A 25218-nucleotide genomic window follows, 5' to 3' on the forward strand; every position below is an offset into this window, starting at 1 on the left:
TTTAAGCAAGAACCCAGGCACGTGACCACACCGTCACTCACACTTGCGCAGATAACACGAGATAATTCTGCAGACTAAATGTGTACTACTTGATTATTCGGTACAAGTTCACAGTTAGTCATGTTATCTGCTCAAGTGTGAGTGACGATGTGGTCACGTGCCTGGGTTCTTGCTTGAAATTTATATTACCTATGCTTTGATTACCAAGAACCACTTATTTAGGAGGCGTTGCCAAGAATAACAGTAGCCAGTCAGCGCTCGTTATTGTGTTCCCTCCGCTTGTGCTCGCTCTTAGCGCGGTTTTAACTTTCCTTCAATTATGTGTAATGCCAGCGTAATAGAAGAAAAAAAAAAGTCCAGAAAAAAAACAGTGGAGGTGCCGGGGATCGAACCCGGGGCCTTTCACATGCAAAGCGAACGCTCTACCACTGAGCTACACCCCCAGACGCGAAGAGGAGTCGCCGGAGTTCTATATTAACAAAAGTGGCATAACTTTGAATGGTGGAACTTTGCTATCGATAGTTCTTGTGTACATCTCCTGCACGCTATCGAAACCACATGTGTATACTAGATTTGCTAAAGCAGTGAAAACTCTTCGTGGCAAGTACGCAAGCGTCGCAAAGGCCAACGGCCGCAGCGCTCGCGAGCGCTACACGCGCTATGTGGACCGTTCTATTTCAAACGTTTTCAACGAATTTAGTAACGAACACTAAGCTCGAGTTCACAACACACAGCGTGTGCCCACTTAACGTACGATAACGATATCGCATCAATCTTGCACATCTTTTCGGTACCTTCACCGTGTCGGATTCCTACGGATTGAAACATGAGCTTATTAATAAAACCAAGTGAAACAGCGTTTATTCATTTTGTGTGAACAAAAGGCAAGTAGAAGTGAACAGTCCCGGGTTTGCCAGAACCCTTCTTCCTCCAGCTACTTTTGAATGACTGCCAGTCAAAAGCCAGTCGAAATGAGCAGTAAAAAAAAAAGCACTGGAGTACTCTGGTATGAGTTGGGACTTCCTGGGTTGCCAGAAAAAAAAAATAATAATAAATAATTGCAGGCCCACACAGTAGCGCACCCAGGATCTCTGCCAGGTTGGGGGGCGGTGACAGCTTGCCTTAGTTTGCGAATATCTAAACAGCTCTAATTTCCATTTCTTCACGGGAATTTGTCAAAAAATGCGCTTTTTGCGCAAGTTTGCGAGTGTGCAGACGATTGCGCGTCTTACATCTTAGTTGCAGTACTCAAAGGCGCAAGGAAAGAAAAGGGGTTAAACAAAAGGCCCCCGTTTTGTTTAACTCGGCCTCAGGGGGATTACAACCCCCCCCCCCCCCCCCCCCCCCGTCGGTGCGCCACTGTATTGAGATGATAATCACTCCTAAGCAAGGAAACAAGCCTTTTATTTGCAAAAAAAAAAAAAAAAAAAAAAAACACTGCAGTTTCCACGCTTGTGCTCGAGACACACACAAGTGTGCTTTGATTTGGCAAACATGCCACAATCTAGTACCCATCAGTGAGAGCACAATATACATTCCATTACGAAGGATGACAGACCTGAAACATAATTTCACAAAACAAAAGCCCAAAGTTATTGGAGTCTTCAAAAAACAAGTACAAAATAAAATGTCAAAGCCTATGTATTTCACAAAACTTGAGCACACACTAGTAATGCAAAAAATACCACTAGTCACTGGGCCTCTTCGATTATCCGTTCCTGACAGTCCCGGACTGCCCGAGACAGTGCTTTCAGCCAATGAGCGTTGCGTATGCAGTTTTTCGGACAGTCCGGGACTGTCAGAGACGGATAATCGAAGAGGCCCACTGACGTAATCACGCAGAAGTACGTTAACCTTTTCACAATCTTCAAGAAACAAAGCCGAGTAGTATGTTATTCTGGTGTCAGAAAGATGTGACCAAGCAAGGCCTGCAAATAGCATCATTAAAACAGCTCATTCAAATGAATGCCTTCAGCATTGCGTGCCTGCACAACACATAAAAGAAAAGTTAAAAACACTTCTCACTGAAGGAGCAGATATGCATATACGTATTAAATGTACAAATGGAGCTAAAAATAAAACACACTTCTAAGAGCAGTGACTCCTAACACAATAGAGACCTAATGGCTCATGCCTGACAGCAGCAGTACTGATATGTTCTTTCATGGCTACAACAGGCCTCTAGATTCCTGCCAGGCAAACCAAGGGCTGTATTTTGTAACAATTCTTCTCATTCAAGTCTTTCCGCTCTTCATCACTAGCTTACGCGAGGCCACAACTTAGTTATCACGAGCATCGCCCACACACTGCGACAGGTGATAAGAAATGAATAGAACTAAAGGGAAAAAATCCCTACATAATATGGCTCCAGGAATAATTTTTATTTGCCTTGTATTTTGTTACTTTTTAACCACACTAGTACAATGGCAACAAGCACATCTACACAGTGGCTTCAGTAGTAGTATTTTTGTTGTTTGAATGACAGTCCGTTTGAGAAGAAACAATCATAGCAGATTTATAGTGTGCACTCGAAGAGCTGCCTGAATGGTTGAACAATTTCTTCCTCTTTCAGCATTTATGACCTGAGCAAGGAGATTAATTTTGGCTTAACTGCACACACAACGAGCAGCTCTAGAGAGTTCCAGCATTCCACTTTTCAGCACTAAATAGCGCAATTAAACAACATAAATTTATGCAAAAGTTATGCAACTCGGATGTAACACATTGGCTTTGCACCGCATAACTCACATAATTTGCAATGTACACCCGTGAGCAGAAGTATACGGCCCAGGGGTTGCACGATAACGCCGATTTTTTCCTTTGCCTGTAAACGCAACTTGAAATTGAGGACTGCATTCCAAACTTTGCATTGCGAACTTCTTAGTGTACTTGTCAATTGCAGTTTATGCTTGTTAATTACGAAGCAATTCAGGTTTTTTGGCGACCCTGTGGTCCGTATACTTTTGCTCACGGGTGTACATCAATTTAGCGCATTCTACGCCAAAATTCATGTGCAGAACATACAAACAGCAGCCATTTGCAATACGATTCATGTTAAAAAGTTGTGCACGCTATGCTTAGCCTCCAGCACGAGACACTTGCAGTTTATTGCATTCTACACTGTACAGTTTACACAAAAGCATCATTCTCATAGTACATACAACTGACTGGAAAGCCAGTAGGCTGATTTTTCATCCAAGATCTTCTATGTATGCACAATGTGCCATAGCGCCAGAACCGACAAAAACTACCTAGCGTATTTCAGCCAGCGAAACCATCAAGATTAGGCAGAGCTATATTGGCGGTGCCGATTGCAAGATAGTGAGTCCAGTGAGGCCAGAGAATTTGCAGACACACTCTTCGCCTTGTTGGAAGATTAAATATATAACGAAACTATGGCATAAGGTCACGTGACAGTGTCCTAGTGAACCGTTTCTACCTGAGTCATCACCTATCCCCGAGAACCAGTGACCGATGTCCACTGCGACACTATTCTCATCCCCCCCCCCACCCCTTCACCCCCACTGCATAGGCTCCACGATTCTATGAGCTATTCACCCCATATGTCACAAACATGGCTAACACCATAGCAAGCAGTTTTCTGGAGTGATACAACATCCGTGGTGCACTCTGCTGAGGAACTAGAAAAGCTTAAATGCAAGTGTGCTGAAGCAGCCAGAGTGTGTCATGCAATGTCACTCCACACACACACACATGTAAAATGTGTGGAGGCAAGACATGCAAATTGACCCCTGCAACCAAAGCGTATCATCAATGTGAAGCAGAATCAAGAGATGTTAAAACACAGAAAAGCTCTGTCATTTCGTTCACACGACTGACACCACCAGTACCTTCATTCACACCTAACTGCGAAGAGCCACGCAATCTTATTTCAGTGACATAATTTTCTGTGTATGCTGGGTGTTTGTAGCACAAATGGTTAGCGAAGGAAAGAAGAAATTAACAAAAAGATCTGTCCGTTTTTTTTCTTTCCCTTGCTATCCTTTTGTGCCACAAACATCAACAGCTATGCACCAACTAGCCCAACATTTGTACTTTGCTAAACTACACTCTCTCTTTATATCAAGCCAACCTGCTCCTGCCACCACTCGGTCCTGCCTTATAATTGAATAAAGTGAATAGATTACGCCTGTACTTGCTAAATGAGCTAATAAGATAAAGTGATAGTCTAAGACTTTATAATTTCTCTGAAGCATCAGTACAGGAAGCAAATGCACCCACTAAAACTAAAGCTTGCACACACACTTGCACCTTTGCTTCAGCCCAGCAAGAAGTGGTGCAGAGAATGCAGACAGGAGAGGTCATATTAGTACTGCGCAAAGTAAGTGATTTCACATACACAGACCACTGTAGGCACAGCAACCTCCTGAAGGAGAAAACAATCCTCACTTGTTGGTGTGTTTCATCACCATAGGCACAACATTAACGACTGCCTGCTTACGGGGGATACTCCAAGTTCTCCAAGAAACCTACTTTGCAGAGCACAACGCCAAACACTTTGCAGCATCTTGCCAACTGAAGAAGCAGTCTGAAAAGTTTTACTGGCATGGTTTATTGTATAACACACGTTCTTGGTACAGAAAACATTTAGCTTGGTCCTGGCTTGTCTGCTACATGACAATTTTACTGAAGCAAGATGTCTTGTGTTGATTTAAAGGGGCCCCTGAACGACTTTTTATCGAAGTAGAGAAAGACATTTGAAGTGAAAATAGGCTATTTTAGAAACACTTTGGCGCAAAAAGTACTTCAATGCATTCGGCAGAAGCGGAGTTATTGGCAATCAAACACGCCCTCCGCTGTGCTCCCCTTCCTTCTACAATGCCTTGCACTGCAAAGGCTACGGGAGAGTGGAGCAGGGCCACAACGCTCCGCCTTCGAAATGTCACCGTGGTGCGCAGTTCAAAGTTCATTTTGGATGTTAACGTATACACCAGGACTTGCCATTTTGGTGCCTACGATGCACTAAATGTAAGTTAAACGCGGTCCTCAACAGCGAGCAGCCAGTGGACTCGTGGCGGCACCCCGCGGTGGCCGCGGTGTAGCTGACTGCAGCGAGCAATAGCAGCCGCGTACTGGAATGCGCTTTATTACGTCATAAAGCACACAGAAGAGAGTGAGGGTCATGGCTTCTGTTGAAATGCGAGTGTTTGAGAGAAAGGTAACTTCGCTGCTCCGCTTGCGAGCTTCACGCACCGCCTACGACAGCGAAACTTGGCTGAGATGTTCAAAGCAGCCTGCGTATGCTACCCGCAGACCATTTCACCACGCTCGAGGGGTGATTCAGGGCCCCTTAAGATGTAAACGTAGCCTCATGGCAAATACAGTACATAAAAGGTCAATTTTTCTGACACACATCACATTCTAAAAATGATAGTAATGCACAAGAAATGTCATGACGAGCGGTGCACGAATTCAAAACTTCCAAATTAAGAATCAAATAGTGCCTTCTTCAATTTGGTCTTCAAATTGAAAAGTTACTATTTATAAAGGTGAATATTTTTTCATAGTTTTCAAATAATTTAAAACATCACAACTGTGCACAATCAAACCAAGTTGGAACAAAAGTACAATAAGGTTCATCCCTGTAGGCATGGTATAGGCAGCATAAAACACAAGAACTACACGTAGTAGAACAGGCTATGTTGCTCAGGGAGCCTGACGTTACTGGCTATATTGCTATCATTCGCACTGGGTGAACAGTCCTGTGCATGCGAATCAACTACTTATTTGTTCCTATTTGCTCCATGTGCACTTATAATAAACAATGCTTCATAATGTGTAATGTAGTGACAAACTTTCTAACGTTATAAATACTAGGATATGAACATTGTTTTCTATTAATTGTGAAAAATAGCTGTTTGTTATTCAAAAACTATCCAATTTTGGATACGCATCTGGCACTATTAGATTCGTATTCGAATTCCGTTAAAAAAATTACTGGTATTTGCACAACCCTACACTCATGATCAACTAACAGCGAAGAAAGTAAGAAGTGTGGGAGAAATAACACATTGTCAACAAAACCACAGTACCAAGAATCATCAGAGACAGCATCTTCACAAGGCAACATGCCACAATGGCAACATTATGTTCTGCAGGGAGCACGCTCAGGGAGTTTTCAAATGTCCCCATCTCCCATCTGCTATTCTCGCTCGTTGAGAGAAATTTCTTGGCGTAATATAGCACATGGGAAAGCCCATCCTGGAGCAGGCACTCTCGAAATCAGAAAAAGAAAGATGACTCGCCAAGGCTCACATGAAAGGCATGGGCATAGGATAGTGTGTGGTGGGGTAGGGAGGCATGGGACCAACAGATGCAAGGGGGTAACCAGGCGCGGGTGGTGCAGGCCGGCTTGGCATGCTGCCCCCCATGGGCCTCGGAAGGCGGCATGTCAGTAGCTCGGTCATTTTCTCCGCCTTAACGCGACGCAAGTGTGCGAGCTTGCGTGCTTCCACAAACTCTTCCAGGAACGACTCTACCGTCCTCTCGCCATCCAGGAAGCTTGAGGCTATCTTCTGCAATGCCATAAAAAACATCAAAACGTAGTGTTGAGCTAGTTGGTTTGTCATGGCTCACAAACAGCACCAGAGAACACGAAGGACAAATTTGGGAACATCAAGATGATTGAAAGATGATGGATGGATGTGCCGTGATATCTTATGTCATAGTGAAATATTTAGCTCGCACAATCGACAAGGACACAGTGAAGGGGGACACACTACTTGATGTCTCCCTATTACAGTCAACAATCGAAAATTCGGTCATTCTTGGTAATTCGAACTTTTTTGCGGCACCGCCGTTCTCTCCATAGGCGCCGCATAACAATGACCAAAATTTCGGACCATCTAGAGTTCGCCACTTAATTTTTATGACTGCGTCCGTGCCAAACTTTTTGTTATTGTGGCTGTTGCCAACTAACGCCAGTGCTACCACCAAACTGTTGAGTGAAGTTAGGACCTCGGAGATCCTCAAACGGGCTCAAATCTCTGAGGCTAGTAGGTCATTCGCATCGCCATCTGCATCGTCTTCCGGTTCCGTCGCCACTTTTTTATGCTTTGTTGTGTTGATCATTACATCAGTTGCCATTCCGTGTTCATCGAGCATGCTGCATTCTATTGCCTGTGTTAACTACGTTTTGACCCAGAGGTTGTCACTGCACTAGGCTACTCCGATCAACTTAGATAGTAGGCAGTATCGTGCGTATCTACAATAAGCGGAGCATGGCGCCAACTCCACCTTCGCAGCTAGTGCTGGTGACAAAGTGCTGCAAGTACAAGATGATGACAATGGCACAGAAAGCTGCTGTCATACAGCTCGTACAGAACGGCCGGTCACAGGTTGAGGTAGCCCGGGAATTCGGCATTTCGAAGCAGACTATCTCGGGCTATGTCAAGAACAAAGCTAAGATTCTTGGAGCGACTGAGAAATGTGCTACAGCCCAATAGAAAAGCCTCCATCAAGGTACATAACGCCAACTTGAAGAGGCTCTGAATGTCTGGCTTGGCACCATGGTTGCGCAGCGCATTCCCATATCTGGTGACCTGCTGAAGCAAAAGGCTGAGACCCTAGCGCTACGGATGGAAATCATAGGCTTCAAGTTCAGTGACGGTTGGCTCCGGAACTTTAAGAAGCAATATGACCTCGTTTTCAAGAAAATGTGCGGCGAAAGTGGTGCTGTGGATAACACGTTGGTTGCGAATTCCCGCTCTAACAAGCTGCAGACCTTGCTCAGCCACTACCGTTGTCAACTGTAACGAGACTGGAATGTTTTACAAGCTTCTGCCAGAAAAGACGCTTGCAGTTTTTGGAGATCCTTGCCATGGTGGGAAGCATAGCAAGGAAAGGGTTACCGTTCATGAATAAGTTAACGTGTCTGGAAGTGAAAAGCTACCACTTTTGGTTATAGGAAAGTCCAGAAACCCAAGGTGCTTTAAAGGCATTATAAGTGAACAATAAAGGCAAAGCAAACACTAAAGCCTAGATTACACAACAGTTGTTTGAAGGCTACGTGTGCAGGCTGGATAAAAGGTTTGAGGCACAAAAGCACAAGGTGCTGCTTTTTGTTGACAACTGTGGTGCCCATGGACTAATCAATAATTTGAAGGCAATTGAAATCGAATTTTTGCCACCAAATACCACAAGCGTCCTCCAGCCCATGGATCAGGGCATCATCAAGAAGCTGAGTGTTGTATCGATCACGCCTGCTACATCGCATGGTGCTGAGCATCGACAGTGGCAAAAGTTACGGTGTGGATTTATTGTCAGGTGTTCACATTCTTGTCGATGCCTGGAAGGCACTGACGGCAGGCACAATCCACCGCTGTTTTCACCACGCAGGATTTGTTGCTGGCATTGTGTTGGACGCTGGAACACAGAATCCTGCACCTGAACTGCCGGCTGCTATGCCGGACGTAAGCAGAGATGAGCTGATTGAATATCTGCGAAGCAGCAGTATGCAGATTCCGGCCACAGTGAACTATGGAAACTTCGCTGATTTGGGCAGTCCCACAGTGTCCTGTGCCAAACTTAATGACGAGGAAATTGTTAATCAAGTACTCGCGCCCTTGGAAGACGACTCTGACTCTGAGGAGAGCGTACCGTGTGCTGCGGGGTCATCGAATAGGGACCTTGCGCAAGCCCTCGAAGTGCTTTCGTCGTGCTTCAGTGAGGACATGACGCTTGCCCAAATTCAAGCATATTTTGTTCTACATAAACAGAATACTGTTCAACAACACATTGAACAGTTTTTTTTTTTTCGGCCTCAGGTGCCTCAGGAAAATAAGTGTTTTCTTGCCAAATTCGTTTTTTCGGACATTCGATAGTTCGGACTGTTTCGCGATCCCTGAGAAGTCCGAATTATCGGTCGATGACTATAGCCCGTGTTCTCCGCCGCCACTTCTAAGTCATAAAATGGGTGCGCAGCTGAGTGCTCACCCAGCAATTCAGTGTAAGTACTTGGGAGTTAGCGATCACAGTTTAAGACCCAGTCAAGAATTGGAGGCTTACAGTGAGTTCCAATGGAAGATTCAGAATAGCCAACCGACTCAGCGAGAGAGCACCCCTTCCTGGTGTAACGCAACACTTTCTATTTTGTGATTGGAACACAACCAACGCCGCCGGAGTATAGTGTGAGAGTGGAAGTGCCCTATTGGATCAAGATTTACCCAGAATATCCTGCATGCCCCGACCATCCACTTCTATTTTTCACTGCCAGTAAAGGCAAAACAACCTGTCGAAGTCCCACTCATAAGTCATAAGCCACGACTACCACACAGAAATACGTCACTCAGAGTTCCAGTTCACTTCGCCGGTTCTGGCAGAGCAGCTTTGACCGCTCCACGGAGTGGTCATGGCACAAAATCTGCACTCAATCTCTTATTGGAACACACGAATCGCACACCTCACTCTGTCATTGCAAAACACTTACTCCACAAAGAAAAAAAAAAAAGATGCGTCAAGTCCTCCATTCATCATTATTTAGAACCCAGACTACAACTTCTGGCATGACTGCTAAATGTCCGTTTTCTCCTGCGGTTTAAGCCACAGTACACGTTTTCACATCCTGGAGATATCACAATAACTTGCTTTTGTATGCGGGTTCCTGCACATGGTGCGCAAATTGCTCTGAAATGGGCTGTAACCAGGCTTCCTAGCTAATCAACTATGGCGCACTGGCAAATAGTGTGCTGCAATTCTTTGACAGCTCATGAACCCTAAGAAAACATATTCAATCAGAATTATGGTGTCTGTACCCATTATTCATTGCTATAATGTCACTTTGTGGTACTTTTACTACAGGGCCAGATTCCCAGATGCTTTCAACGAATGAACAGCCAATAATTGTATTAATCTTTCATCACATGCACGAACAACCAATGGACAAGAACTAGCACCAGCACTAATAAACTGTCTTACTTCTGACTCTTCCTCTGCCTCAGCTGCTGAGGTCTGTAGTAGTGCCAATGTTGTCTCAAGGGATGACTGGCCTCCCAGTGAGTCTGAAAGGAAGACAAAGCATTCACCCCAAAAGTAAATTCACTGTTGTGAGAAGGTTATGAAGTGATGTTGCAATGCTGTGTCTATTTGCTACAAAAACACTGAATTGACAAGGTCACCCGCACTGAAGGGGGCGTGTCTTTGTGGTGGGTGTTGTACAACAACTTCTGTCGTGTCTGCGATGCAGAGCCAAAGACGGGCAATGTGATGTGCCTTTTCTGCTGTAGCAATGGCGTCACGAGCGTATGCAGTAGGCAGGGGTCGGAAGAAGTCTGTAAAAAGGAATTGGTTCTCGTCCACACAGAAAATAGAAGGGAGAGTAGCCGGCGATGTCATGGCGTGAGGAGTTATACGCAAAGGTGACGAAAGGTAACGCAATGTCCCAGTCGTGATGATCAGATGAAACATACATAGAGGGCATATCAGTGATTGTGTGATTCAGTGTTCAGTAAGACCGCTTGTTTGAAGGTGGCACATGGTCATTACCTTGTGTTTGGTGGCACAAGAACGAAGTAAGTCTTCGATGACTTGAGAAAAGAAGTAGCAACCCCGGTCGGTGAGAAGCTAACGAGGAGCGTCGTGATGTAAAATGACATCTTGCCTCAAGAAGTCGGCGACGTCCGTAGCGCAACTGGTCGGGAGAGGCCTTGTGATGGCGTAACGGATGGCATAATCTGTAGCAACGGCAATCCATTTATTGCCAGCTGAGGAGAGAGGGAACAGGCTGAGAAGGTCGAGACCAGCACAGAAAAATGGCTCGGCTGGTATGTCAATAGGCTGGAGGAAGAGCTGGAGGAAGAGCTGGTGGCCCCCCTTTTCCGGCATTGGCACGACTCGCAGGTGGCGACATAACGATGAACAGAACGGTAGAGACCGGGCCAGAAAAAGCACCGCCGTACACGGTCGTACGTCCTGGAAACGCCAAGGTGGCAAGCTGTAGGGAGATCATGCAGTTGCTCGAGTACAGTCGTCCGGAGATAAGAAGGAACGACGAGTAGTAGTTCCTGCCCCTCAGGGTGCATGTCCCGGCGATATAAGGTGCCAGTTACAATGAAGAACAGGTGAAGCGACCGGCCCGATGAGCCAGAACGCAGGCGGTTGATGAGACCATTTAGAGACGTGTCCTGCCATTGCTCGTCATCAATGTGGCTGAAAGCGGACAGCGAGAAAATGCCAGTTTGTGTGTCCTTCATGGGAGCATCTGAGGCGTCCACGGGGTGCTCAGACAAGCAGTCGTAATCGGCCGGTATAATCGGCCGGACTTCTACACCACTGTGTACGTGAATTCCTGGAGACGTAGAGCCCAGCTACCTGGACGTCCAATGGGGCGCTTGAAGCTCGAAAGCCAGCACATAGTGTGGTGGTCAGTGGTAACAGTAAAAGGCCGCCCATATAAGTAGGGGCGAAATTTGCTGACTGCCCAAACAAGTGCGAGGCACTAGCGGTCAGTAATGGAGTAATTGCGCTCGGCAGGGGAAAGAAGCCGGCTGGCGTACGCAATAACTCGATCATAACCACGTTAGCATTAGGCTAAAGCAGCGCCAATTCCATAGCCACTCGCATCTGTGCGTACTTCAGTTGGAGAATGGGCATCGAAGTGTGCGAGAAGTGGCAGGGTAGTAAGCAGCGTGATAAGGTGAGAAAATGCTGTGGCTTGATCAAGACCCCAGGAAAAAGGAACATCTTTCCTGAGAAGATATCTTAGTGGACGGGCTATGTCTACAAAATTTCTGACAAATTGGCGGAAATACGAGCACCATCCCACGAAGCTTCGAACATCCTTGACACAGGTGGGTACAGGATGTTCGATGACAGGGCGAACCTTAGCGTGATCAGAGCAACCACAGAGTAATCATCTGGTACATTTGGGCAGGGTACAACGACAACACAGGTCAGTGCTTGGGGCGGCAAACGAAGAAACTCGGCACATGAGAGCTGATTCGGGGCTGCTTCGGGAACGTCTGGTGAAGCAGGGAAGTCAAGTTCAACGACACCAGGCGAGCAATCAATTACAGTGGAGTGGTCAGACAAGAAATCCGAGCCCAAAGATTACGTCATGAGGGCTATGGGGAAGAACATGAAACAAAACGGAAGTGAGGCAGCCAGCGACACTCGCACGTGCAGTGCACATTCCGAGCATGGCCGGAGTTCCGCCGTCAGCAACATGCACAACGCGGGACTCAGGGAGGTGTTTGCACTTTGTTCAACCGTTCACGGAGATCAGAGCTCATGATACAAATATGTGCACTGGTGTCAATAAGGGCAGTAACGGATAGGCAATCCACTTCTATGGCAAGTAGGTTCTTGGCAAGGTTAAAAGAGGATTTGCAGGTCGGGGGTCAAATGCAGTGTCACCTCCGGGAGCTGCATTGTTCAGTTTTCCTGGGAAGAGCATCCAGAGGGGTGCGGCGATGAATAGCGGCGAGGCAGAGGTGACCGGGAACGATTATCATGCAGGGAAGGTGAACGGCCAGCGCTGCAGGTCGGTGCAGGAGCGTTCGCGGAGAGGTGAGCTGTTACGACTGGAAAGCTGCAGGGGTTGATTGCCGTCGCGTCAAATGTAAAAAAATGAGCGAGGGGAGGAAGGTGGGCGATGTCCAACGTTGTGGCAATGACGTTGGGCTTGTCGTCCAGTGTTGTCCACTGGGCCAGATCACGATAGCGGTGAAACGTTGCTGTATTCCTATAAGGTGGAGCAACAAAACTGACCCAAAGGTGAGGAAGGGAGCAAACGGAGTGGAGTCCTATGTTCGCCAGCTCTTCCCTAATGACGGCTGGAATTAGAGAAGACTGTCGGTCGTCAGCACTGACAGGGGTCGTATGCAGTAGCAGGGGACAAGGCTATCAAAGGTGGGTTACTGATTGGGCGGTTGAACGTCCGCACATGACGATGTAGCAGCAGTGTTTGGAAGCCGCATGAATTGTTGGACGATGCGGCAACTCTTCAACCTTTCAAAACACCCACATTCCTTGATAATGTCTTCAACAGTTGAGCAATCCTTAAAAACCAGCAAGTTGAAAGACTCATCAGCAATGCCTTTCAAGACGTGACTTACTTTTTCCGCCTTGGTTATGTTGGTATCAACTTGGCGACAAAGGCTGATAACGCCAAGGGTGTATGACACGTACAAGTCCGTGGGAGATTAAGCGCGACAGGAGAGATCTTTCGAAGTGGCGCGCTGCCGGCCAATTGGTTTGCCAAATAGGTCACAAAGCTTCTGCTTGCATAGATCCCAAGTGGTCAGCTCTGTTTCGTGAGTGTCGAACAAGATGCACGCTGTCCTGCTGAGGTGGAAAGCGACATTGGCGAGTGTCACGGTCGGGTCCCACTGATTGTTTGTTGCGACACGCACTTAATTCACAAGCCAGTCATCGGCGTCGACTCTGTCGGTAGCGCAGAAAGAGTCAGGGTAGCGGTGTTGGATCAAGATCACTGTCTGGGGTGCCGGGGTTGCGGTTGACGCAGTATCCCCGCCTGTTGACATGGTGGAACTTACGAGGACGCATCCGCTGCGGAATTCTGTCTTGCGTGAAGTACTCAGCACCTCCACCAAAATGCCACGGGAAAAGATCTAAATGAAAATATATTTACAAACTATTCACAGCGAGCTGCAGCACTGCCAAGATGGCGGCAAGACAATCTTTACAATCGTCGTTTTCTTCCACCCAGTGGCCAACGTCATCTTTGTCACATTGCTGGCAGTCTCGTGACACTATGTATGCATATACTATTTAAAAGAAGCTTAGTGCAGTCATGTGCTTGAAGTATTCCCAACTATGTCATGTGGGAAGCTAAATGGATCGCCCGCCTGAATGATGTCACTCACCCATTCTATGTCGAATGGGCAGAGGCAGGTGACCTGTGACCTGTGTGATGCAGATGTTTAAACCCTAATAATTACAGTCTATGCACAGCATTTAAATTTGGCCCTTGATGATCGCAGGTGCCTATCCTACTGGCTCATTGCATTTGAACACAACCATCAAAACCTTTTCAGGTCCCTTTAACATGAATAACTGAAAGCACATACACAAAGAAAAATACAGCAAAAAATCCGAGTGTCCAATCTTGCTCCGCACTCAAGTAAGCACGCGCTAATTTCACACGCAACAAAAGCAAATTTTGTTGCGCCTGTCAGCACTGTCATGCAATGCTTGAACAATGAAGAATCTGCAGCACACGAAGGTCTAAGACAAGCAAGTTTCAAGCTAATGTTGATCTAAGCTTGTAACAATGAATAAACGGACTGACCCAGTGTTTTTTTGTTCTGCTCCACTTCAGCCATTAGCTCCTGTGCCTGCTCATACAGCTCTTTCAGCTGCTGCCGCGACTGCCTGAGCTTGGGCTCCCGGGACAGGTTGAAGTCAGCCAGACTCTTGTTGCTGGCCAGCAGCATCTCACGTTCATTCTCGGCATTCTTTACCTGTTGCGACCACACACCAGAACAATGACAAGACTGTAAACCTGGATTCACACGACGGACATATTGCAGACAAGTCAGTAACATGACATAAGATGTACATCGACTCATTTTCAGCCATGACACTCATTACAGTCAGCATTCACACTAGAGTGGAGAAAAGCAGGCGACAATGCATATAAAGTAACCCTATCGTCGCTTTAATGCATGGGCTAGCGCTAGATAAAAGTCATTGTGTTCAAATGGTGATCTTAGCTCCACAAAATGTCACCACTGGCATTAGAAGCTTCTGATTTGTATTAGTGCAACATTCAATAGTTTTAGCCATAAAACGCATGCATTAGCACTACATAACAAAAAGAATGTGAGCTGGATCATCACACAAAGGCATTAATGAAAGAGAGAAAGAGAAACAAAGTTACTGAATGACAAACAGCTGATTCAGCAAGTAGGATGATCAAACAACATTTTATTCAGTTGACGAGGTTCGGAGTGGTTTTGTGCTTATATATTTGAAAATTGCGGCTGCAACGGCGCACACTGATACAATATATCATACGACACCTCACAGCACGAATACATGAAAATTTTTCTTTTATGTCATCGTCTTCTGGTTCGCACTAATCAACAATGACAGCTACACCTGTACGCTTTGCTGTACTTTTTGACTTCATAACATTAAGATGCGGTTGCGAGGCACTCTAGCTCTGCAAACAGAAACCGCAACCAACGTATCACAGGACAGCAAGGCGTGGAAAGAACACGCGAATATAAGCTCAAATACAAGTGCAAACACGCGATCATGCAATACGCACCTGTTGGAGATCCTTGACCATACTGTCGACTCGGTCATCGTCGTTTAGGAGCTTTTGTAGCTCCTCGGTGTTGAGGTGCTGGAATAATCCCAGAGCAGCCGTGTAGTCCGGGTTCACGTCGCTCACGTAGTAAGGCATGTCGACCAACCTGCGAGAAGGAGCAGGTGGTGGAGGTCGCTTCGGACGAGGCATATTGCGCCGCGAGTTGCAGTGAATGACGGCCCGCCCGTCATTCGGCTGCCCGACACAGATCGCTCATCGGGACGATACGCCACGGCACGGGAGGTGCGGCTATCGCATCGCTCGCTCCACTGTGACGCGCACACTGGAGCTCCTATGGCAACAGCCAATAGGAACAGCTCGGTTAACTTTATGCGTGACGCTAAGAGAAATTACAGGAAGATGACGAAGCTCGCGGGCGTGCCTAGGGGGCCGAAGCAGCCGCCCGGCGTCAGACGAACTTTAGTTGTGCTGACGAACGGACATTTCAAGGCATTGCTGCAGCTTTGGAATAACGGAACGAGCGAATTACCTGTGGTCTCAGACGTCTTCACGTATTAGCTCGTTCGTGACATTTGCTTCGAATTACAGATCCGTGAGGCAGGCGAACGTAAACAATACGAGTGGAGAAAGTAACCTTAGCTCTTAAATAGGAAGCAGCGAACGAGCGAATTCGAGCAATGGCAAGCGACAACAAATGGCCGCAGTGTTGCTAGATCATACAAACCGCCCCACCAGAGAACACCAAAGCGAAACCTAGGGCATTGTGGTCCTCGTCGTATACGTAATCATTGTATACAGCATATTAGCCGCTGGAAGTAGTACAACAATACTTATTTAAATAAATACCAGCAGTATGGCTCAACCAGCCGTTTGTCTATCGCTGAGGCACGCTGTACCGATTGCATATGCAACGTTGATTATGCATGAGATTCCCTACGATGAAACGATTATATTTACGGAATACCTCACTCAATTACATTATTAAAAAGTTATGTTGTAATTATCCAGTTAGTAGTGTCCTCAACGTACCGACGCCGTTCTAGTATTCTACTGTTAAATTTAGGACAGCGATCGCGTTCATTTCCCCTCTCGTTAAACATTAACGTTTTGTGGACGGACGAGCCAGCTATCTACAAGCATAGAGTGGCATTCGGTGCAAGCTTAAAAAAAAAAAAAAAAAAAAAAAATCACCAGCTCTTCCCCAGTCGAGAAAATGGGGGTAAGCGAAGCTTGTGTGTGTATCTGATCTTGCTGGTGATTTTCTTTCTTTCTCTCTTGCTTGCTTTCTCTCTCTGGTATGTGCCATTGAGCTTGGACCCTTTCTGCACTACCACCAGGATCGGCCCACTTTTCAGCGTGATACCACCACCACCACCGACACTTGTGAGCCTATTGACTCTTTTCGCGGCAATCCCGTGGGCGCTGCCATGTTTGATCATGTGGTGACGTGTCCACTGCTTGCCTCAACTGGCCTCCTACGTGTTCAGAATGGACGTGTATGACGCCGGTGCGGCTTAGCAAACGATCTATTTGGGGAGATATCGTAAACGGTGACTGGGTGGACGACACGAAGCTTTGGCTGCAGTTTCAGAGAAGATGCAAAAGCGCTTTCGGAACTGATTAAGCTAGGTCCAAACGGCGCAAGCAGCGTATAATACGGTGCTCGCTCTAAAAGCAGGGTTAAATATCTATAAGAAGCTATCTAAACTTTCTGCTCATGAAATGAATCAGGATTATGCTGTTTTGACCTTCGTTCTTTATTTGGCAAATATTTTGAAGCAGCGGCTTGTCACGTTTCTGATTCAGTAAGGTTCCTCGGTGCGGTCACTATCTGATCATTTTCTGCCTAATCACTCGTGGCTGTGCTCAGTTCTGTTAGATTTGTTCTTGCTGCGCACAAAGCTTGAAACGTAGCTGTTCTGCACATTGTAATACCTTGTAGCAAATGCGTATTATTGCTAGTAACTCGCTTACTCTTGTGGACCGTCACGAAACATTCAGCTTCGACCATTCGTGCGCTATCGGTGTAGTACCGTCACTTATTAGTGCGTATATAGTCCGCATGTATTCAAGTGTGCGCCCATTCACTTTTTCTTGACACGTTGGCGAAAGAGTGGGAGTAAGGTTGGCTGGTGTAGATGCGTGTAGATACTGTGCGCGAAACGTACTATGACAGGAAGCGGCGCTACTCCCGTTATCATTGTTTAACAAGCGGTACTCACTCTTGCTGACGTACAGGGGCTGAAGCCCTTTCTTAGAAAGTTAGCGATACAACTCTGGCGGATGAGCAAATTTGTGTATCCTCGAGGAAAGCCGTACATCTCGAAGTGCCGGAAACATGTACGGACAGTTGCAGCAGCGGTCCACGAACTTGGCCCCACATATTCATTACATTCCTTAATATGCCAGTCACTATTTTTGCAGCCAACTACTGCACGTCTTCAATCCACATGATTCAAACCAGCATGAATGGAGCAGAGTGCGTTAGCGAAAGCTGATCCGACAGCTGATCGCACAGAAGCAAGGTAGAAGCAGTAATGGCTTCGTATTCGTGCGCGGTCGCTGAGGCAACGTATGGCGTGCCGCCGAAAGCACCATCTTGTTTCTTTAGAACAAACTGCTCCGCGAAAAGGGTCAATAAAGCTTGGCCTAAAATTAAAGGGAAAGAACCGTGAAAACAGCAAATGGTGGCTGGTCTACATACAGAAAGTACGAAACAAAACCTACAGAAAATATTATTTTTATTCGAATAAGGCTTGCGTATCCAAAAGATTTGTAAGCACTTTTATTGAATTTTGTTTATCACCCTTCTCCTCCCTCGCTACAAGAAAGCCGCATTATTCGAATAGCCGCTTCATTCAAGATTCGTCATGGTCACGGCCACGTAGCTCGATTCCTTAAAATGTAGTGTTGGCAGACCCTACCGATAGTGCGATGAGAAAAGCTGCGAAAATTCGCAGTTCAATTGGGAAAAGTCCGTTGTAAAAATTCTCAGAGTTCTGTTAGCTTATTTTCATAGCAAACAGTGCTAGGAAACATGTACTTCCATATGATAGGCCTGTTTATTTCCCTTGAATGCGATGTCATGTGGCAACACCAAATGAGGGTAAAGAAGACCTTTTGCATAAGCACTGTTTGTGCATGCATGGAAGGCAGAACTTAAGGGTCAAAGCCCAAAGGGAAAGAAAACTTAAAAGCAACAGGAGGGTAAATTAGATGTCAATAGCCTAGCTAGAAAAGGTTGAAGGCCAAATATTTTTCTAGGCCTCTTCACGTCACCTTTATGAGTCAAGACGTTGAAAAAATTTCGGCAGGAGCAATCTCATAATGAATGGCGACGTTAATGCAATTCGCATTGAAGCAAAGCAGCAAAACAACATATTGCCAAAGCAGAGACGCATCATGTATGAGGCATGTATGCAGCCGAGCTCCTCTCGCGCTTCCCTCAGGACACGCTGCAGCATGTAGGGGCACTGTCACGAAGAAGGCACAACGCATATGTGAACGTTTATTCAGACCAGATTGTCTGAACATATATGGCACGTGCTTGATTACACCTAGCGCAGCAGAAACTTAGACCCAAGCTGCCGTCACATAGTTTCATTGAAGAGAGGCACATACTCAGTAGTTGCATACGGAGTGATCCAAGTAGTTTTGATGGTTGGTATCAAACCCAGTTCACTCAGCACAGCAACCCAATACTCTACCCATCAGACCATGGACTACCCAGCGGGCCCAGGTTGGCGGGAAGAAGGTTAGAGACGCAGTAAGATAGACACCGGATAGTGTGCGAAGTATCCCAAGAATGCTTATCGCGTTAAAAAGCAGCACTGGCACCTTACAAAAGCAACTGCTGCATTTAGTCATGCTACCAGACACAGGCGTCTGCTCATTTCTACCTGTTCGAATTGCTTATTTGGCGACTTGAGTGCATTTCCTGTAGACCTCTGCAACACCAAGGATGCCACAACAGCTAGTGAAGACTGTTGATTACCACTTGCGTGTCGCCGACAAGATTTAGCAGATGCATATCATCCTAGTCACAAGTTTCTAAAACAAATGGGCTGCCCCAAGCTGCAGGCCAGTGCTGTTTCCAATTAACCATTTCAGATGCTATGTACACAATTGTGTATACCAAGATAGTGCATCAAGAACAAAAGCATTGATTAAAGCAGCAATATTTAAAATGTGTCTTCTACATCTTGTAGAACGCTTCTGATTCAAATAGTGCTGCAAGTTTGGATTACACAGGCAAATTGATTTAGTCAAACGAGTATGAAGGTAGGTGGTTGGGTATTTTGCTTGGTATGAGTGTGTCATTGTATGCAGCAGGTTCGCTTCTTTCATTGTTTTTCACAATGTGTTGCGCCAGTCATAATTTTCAAGTGGCTGGATAGGTGCTTTTCAAGCCTGGTAGACATGAAATATAGCTCATGTTCACATATCTGATGTTCCTGCAGCGCTTTTGCATGGAGTCCACATTCTGTAAACTTGACAAAACTTAATAAGAACTGAAAACTTATTCTGCAGCTCTAAGCTTTTTATGATTCTGAAGATGTAAGAAATGCGGTGAAAGTAAGTTTTCAATCAACCGAACTAATTGGCATCTGAAAGGGTTAAAGTAAGTTGCAGAAACAACAGCATGTAACTTTTTCTTCTAATGCCTCTGTGCTCTAGCTGCATTACCATGCCTTTGTTTCAAAGCACAAAGAATGTCTTGTAGGCACTTCGAGACCACTTCAGCTTTACTGAAATACATCTTACAATTAAGTTCGGCAGCCATCCTAGTAGGTAATAATTTACTGCTGTATTAACAGGATTTTTGCACTCGGACCTTGACTTACTGTGCTTGGCTAAAATGATATACTAGCAAATACAAGCAGGAAAAAATGCCAAGAAAAAAATCAAAGTAGTCATAACCTAGGCAGGTTTTAAAATAGTTGTTTATTCGCAATACAAATGACCACTGCGACACAAAAATTAGCCCTCAGCTTCAGAGGTAGCCATTCTCCGGATTTTGAAATAAATGTCAACGAGCACAGGCAAAAAAATGTGTACATGTTTGTATAAAGCCTTGTATACAACCAAATGAAGGCAGGTTTTTCCCCTGAAATGATGGTAGGTAAGCAACTTTAGCAGTGGCTATGACCACCTCTTATGTGATCAGCTCATGAAGGGCAGTGTAGGCATTGGTTTTTGAAAGCATGCTATAAGGGCATAGAAGCAAATAAATGGAGAAATGACAATAATTTCACATTGCTGCTTCCATTACTGACCAAATAACGATATTATTTTCAAGTCTTGAGCTCTCTTCCAGCATCTCCTTTAAAAAAGAAAATAATAATAATAAAGAAAATCTTCCATCCCATGAGAGGTAAAACAATCTCTCCAACTAATGTATTTATTTTCTACACATGTACCTCCAATATGAAGCATTAGACGTCGAGTTTTAGTGCGAAAATGTTAATGGAGGCATTAAGGGCCAGCTGCCAAATCACGAAAAAAGCATAGTATGCAATGGTACACCACTCAAATGCATAATACACATAGACATACACCGAGCAGGAGGTACCAAAGTTTGCACATGCATCAAATATTTCAGGAAAGAAAGTGTCTCATATTCACTAGTGAAACAATTATTCCACATACGTGCTTCCAGAAAAGCATTAACAAATCCAGAAATGTGTACAGTCAAACCTTATTATAACACAGTCACATCCAACACAAAAATACTTTTGTTATATCAGATATTCATTATAAGCATATATTTGTTAAATGCTCATATACACAAGAACGATTCTAGGTTTAGTTCATTATAGTACGAGTTTTAACTGTACTCTAATTGCTAGCCGATCAAGCAGAACCTTGCTGAACACAAATGTAGGACCCAACCAGGAAACAAATTAAGCACAATTGTAAATTTTTTTTTAATGCTTGCAAAATCAACAAATTTTGGTTTGATTGAATAATAATAATAAAAAAAATTGAAATGTTCACGATTCGCTGCAATTGCGGCACGACATTGGGTTGTTAGTCTACCCAATCAGTGAATCTGTTTCGAAGGTGCACTTTAAGAGACCTTTTGATATTCCAAGCTGGGTCTCTTTTTGTCTGCATAATACTGCAAAAGCAATATCTGTGCAAAGTTACATAGGCTATGACAGGGAAAATATAATTAGCACTAGTAAGTGTGCGTATATGTATATGCACAGCACACAGCAATATCCAGATCTCACGCTAAAATAATCAGTCATGGTATTACAACCACGACCGGCTAGCACTGTTATAAGATACCTTGTTGCAACATGACGCTACAATTATAACATACTTTTTCCAGACGTTTCATAAAGCTATTGAACTTTAACATGCCATCATATGCAGCATTAATGTCATAATGTAGTGTAGCAACTCTGCTTCAATAGGTTTCTAACATGGCATTACTGCTTTTTGATCATCTTTGGCAGGCTTAGCCATTTCTGTTTGGTAGGGCACTTCTTCAAAGCACATTTTTACTTCCAGATGCCTACTCCTTTCTCTGCGGCTTTCATATGTCAGACGTGGCATTCTTTCATTCACCTGCATCTGATATGCTTAACTATCAGAAACCCAACTAATATCTTGCAGCCATTTATGCTGGTGATTTCTTAGCTTGATGAATCATTTGTGTTTGTCTATGCATCTAGGGCACAATAACTACCATGCAAACTTGTGTGCAAGGTTTCTGTGTGAGGCACATTATGAAAACTTTAATCATAAACACCACTGAAGTGTATCAAATGTAAAAGAGGGGGAGGGGGTTATAACAAAATGACTCATTACTGAACAGGTGTGAAGAGGCAGAATGTCTTCAAAGTGGCCCTGCAAGTCTGAATAAACAGTATATATTAGTTACGTGCACTACTGTCCACTGAGGCCCAGAGCACTATCAAAGTCATGAAGGCCTTACTGAAGGAGGCCATCAGAGCATAAAACTGATTTCAGCGTCATCATGTGATGTGAATATATATACAGTGCTACCGAGATGAGATCTCACTTAGTAGTGCACATTCATACATCATTATTTGCAAAAATCAAGTTTTCCTTATCATTCAGCATGTGTGGCACATAAATTAATGCTGTTTAGTACAGTATTTGCATGCAGATTGTTTCATTGTGCCTGTCGGCCCTATCAATGGAAAGGATGGCATACTCCCAAGTATAAAGGAGACGATTAGTGCTTGATGAAAATTCTGTAAATGACACAGACAGGGACAGCAGGAGGGAATGGATACGACACTTTGCTGATGAGCAACTGAATAATGGCGCATTTGATTGCTAGCAATTGAATGCTTAGACATTGAGTGTTTTATTTCGTTTGTTTGTTTTGAACATTGATTACGCTGGCATGTTTAGACATCCAATTGCCATTCTATACTGTCCTTCCCTTCCACACAATCTGCTGAGTTCATCGTGCACGAGTAAACAAGGAGCTCAGAAGCCAGCTATTCTTGGGATAACTGAACTCACTGTGTTTTAGAGATACTTTTTTTGAACACGACAGTCTTAGAGTAAAACTCGACTTCTTTGCAGTTTCAGCATGAACCTTGTGATTGCAAGATGCAGTACACAGGTTACACATGTCGAGTGTTAGGCTGCAAGAAAATACAGCTATCTGTGGCTTCCCATGATGAGCACTTCCGTTATAACTTCCGTGAGCAGCCGAATATTACTTTTAGATAAGCTGGAATTTGTCTCAACTGTAAGATAATCTAGCAACAACAGAATTTTAGCCATTTTCGAACAGAACGTTCTGTCATTCGCAATTGTAAGCCAGAGTCTACATCGTTTGTGGAGGAGCAGCACAACCGCTTCCACTGCGCAGGCCGAAAGGAGTTACCCCACCCAGTCAAAACAATAGAAGATGCAAGACTCTATTCAGGCAAGTCATGAATATCAGATGTTGACTGCAGGTACACCAACTTGACGCACAAAACACAATGAGAGGAAACCTGAGACAACTGCACTCGGTGTGTGCACAATCACTAAGTTTCGTGTTTCGGGATAGCACGCCCACGAGTTGACAATGTATGACCAACCAGCCCCGATTGCTGCCGTGAAAGCACGAATTTCTGGTAGTACACTTTCCAAGCAAACAATATGATCGCTTTCAAAAAGCAACATGTCCAGTGAACACTGCAATGACTTTGACTACCCTTGCTGTGCACACACAAAGGAGAGCTGCTGAGGTAGTAGTAGTCGAAATGTTAGGAAGTGCAAGGCTCCATACAATGTTATCACAGAGCATTTCACATGATAGCTTTGCAATGGTGACAAGCGTTGTGAACATGTGGCAGTCAATCCACAAACAAAAGCACAAAATAATGCAACCAGATTTCAAAAACAAGATTGCAATCTACTCGTAATCAACAAGGGTTGGGTCGGGCTCGTCGTCTTCTTCCTCTGCTTCTTCTTCAGGATTTTCCTCGTCGCCCTGTGATGCCGCCAGTTTCCCAGCTTTGCCTGCACCTTTCTTGGCCTTCTTTTTGACGAAGTCGCCAGTGGCATAAGGCATCATGAAGGCCTCCTTATTCAGGGAACGTGTCAGTGCAGCTTTTACCTGAAACCAACAACGAAGAATTAAGAAAATGGGACAGAAAAGAAGGAAGAAAATTATGAAGGGCTATCGAAGCAGTACTTTGATAGCAGCAGAATAGTCCCTTAAGGGGTTTGCTTTTGCGAGGGACCTTCCGCTGCACAATGTGAAGCACCTGGATGCCTTGGAGAAGGATGTTGGCAAGCTTCGCATAAAGCAAGCAAGGCTGACGGACATGGGGGTTTTCTCGTGAAAGTCAGTGAGAAGTACGAGGCGAGATGCTTATGGCGATCTTGCCCCAGCGTTTCTTCTGTATTTCTGAAGCCGAGAGGCTGCCGTGGCAACCTTCTCGCATTTTTTAAAAGGTCGCTTTTGAGGCCACCAAAGCGATGTCTTGGAAGAGCTCGCATGTCACTTGTCACTTGCCGCCCGTGGACCCCCCTTTGCATTTGTTATAGCAGTGTCATTCATGAATGCCGACAGCTGCGGCTTGTTACACGCAATCGGAGCACGCAGGAAGCAGAGTAAAACAAATAAACGAGTCAACACAATCAGCAGCCGGATGGAGGAAGGTGGTTGGGAGGGGCAACGACCCCCCCGCCATCATAGGTTTCTCACAACAGCTCTGCCATCCCCCCCAGTTTGATTTTTCTCCTGCAACCCGGTTATAACAGTGGAATTTACGTGGCATTTGAATATTGTTATACTAAGTGGGTTCGACAGTACGCGTTCAAGTTAGTAAGCCATATTAGTTCACTGTAGCGTAGTCACATTGCTGAAAAGTTGAACACATACATTTGCTTTCATCAAAATCACTTTTGTTTCTCATTACCTTGAAGTCACTCAATGGTTATTCTTTGGAGTTTCTTTTAAGATGACAATGTTGCATACAATATTGAGGGAACAGAACCTAGCATTGCGGTAACCATGACATTAGGTTAAAAGGAGTAATGTAAGCTTGGACTGAAATTCTTTACTGCTTCTGTTGGTGCTTTACCAACAGGTGGGTAAAGCGCCAAACCACCTGTAGATTTGTGCTCTGGTGGGTTGTCGTCCTTTTAGACAACCTCCATCCAGGTAGCCGAAGCAATTACGAAGGTTATGTAATGTAGCTAGCTTTCTGGCGTCCACAAAATCCATGACACCCTGGAAAGCTGGTGCGGAAACTTCATGGCAGCATCTCCACCTATCTCTCATTTTCGCGCCTTTTCTGGTTTACCAAGCCTCTTCTTGCAGTAAGAGTGGCTTAGTGGGGTTGTAGAAGAGTCATTTACTAATACAGCTTAAATCGTTTTCTTAACTCGTTTTTTTCCTTGGACGATAGGTGAGTGGAATGCACTCTCCACCAGTACAATGGAATGCCCGACCGTACAGTCATTCTGCAACATGC

General features: G+C 45.0%; 2 protein-coding genes and 1 non-coding gene across 4 annotated transcripts in view; all 3 read right to left on the reverse strand.

Moving 5' to 3' along the window:
- Positions 1–371: 371 nt before the first annotated feature.
- On the reverse strand, positions 372–443 carry Trnaa-ugc (transfer RNA alanine (anticodon UGC)). The gene has a single exon. It is a non-coding gene; the product is annotated as a tRNA-Ala (tRNA).
- A 1921-nt stretch (positions 444–2364) lies between these two features.
- Positions 2365–15928, reverse strand: LOC119446164 (vacuolar protein sorting-associated protein 37B). 2 transcript variants are annotated; one of them, XM_037710520.2, is made up of 5 exons: positions 15786–15928; positions 15254–15401; positions 14270–14441; positions 9937–10019; positions 2365–6536 (listed from the first exon to the last, which is right to left on the reverse strand). In XM_037710520.2, the coding sequence occupies exons 2-5, from the start codon at positions 15389–15391 to the stop codon at positions 6273–6275; spliced, it is 657 nt and encodes a 218-aa protein (XP_037566448.1). In that variant the 5' UTR covers positions 15392–15401; positions 15786–15928; the 3' UTR covers positions 2365–6272. The 2 variants fall into 2 exon arrangements, with proteins under 2 accessions (XP_037566448.1, XP_037566447.1); XM_037710519.2 differs by lacking the exon at positions 15786–15928 and having other exon boundaries at positions 15254–15643.
- Positions 15929–20182: 4254 nt separating this feature from the next.
- The window catches only part of LOC119446165 (replication factor C subunit 1), a 45678-nt gene continuing 40642 nt past the window's right edge, over positions 20183–25218 (reverse strand). Inside the window, exon 23 of the mRNA XM_049663954.1 lies at positions 20183–23852. Within this exon, the coding sequence (XP_049519911.1) occupies positions 23649–23852 (204 nt within the window). The 3' untranslated portion in view covers positions 20183–23648. The remainder of the gene's footprint in view (positions 23853–25218) is intronic.

The sequence above is a fragment of the Dermacentor silvarum genome, chromosome 3 (assembly GCF_013339745.2).
Source record: "Dermacentor silvarum isolate Dsil-2018 chromosome 3, BIME_Dsil_1.4, whole genome shotgun sequence".
NCBI lineage: Eukaryota > Metazoa > Arthropoda > Arachnida > Ixodida > Ixodidae > Dermacentor > Dermacentor silvarum.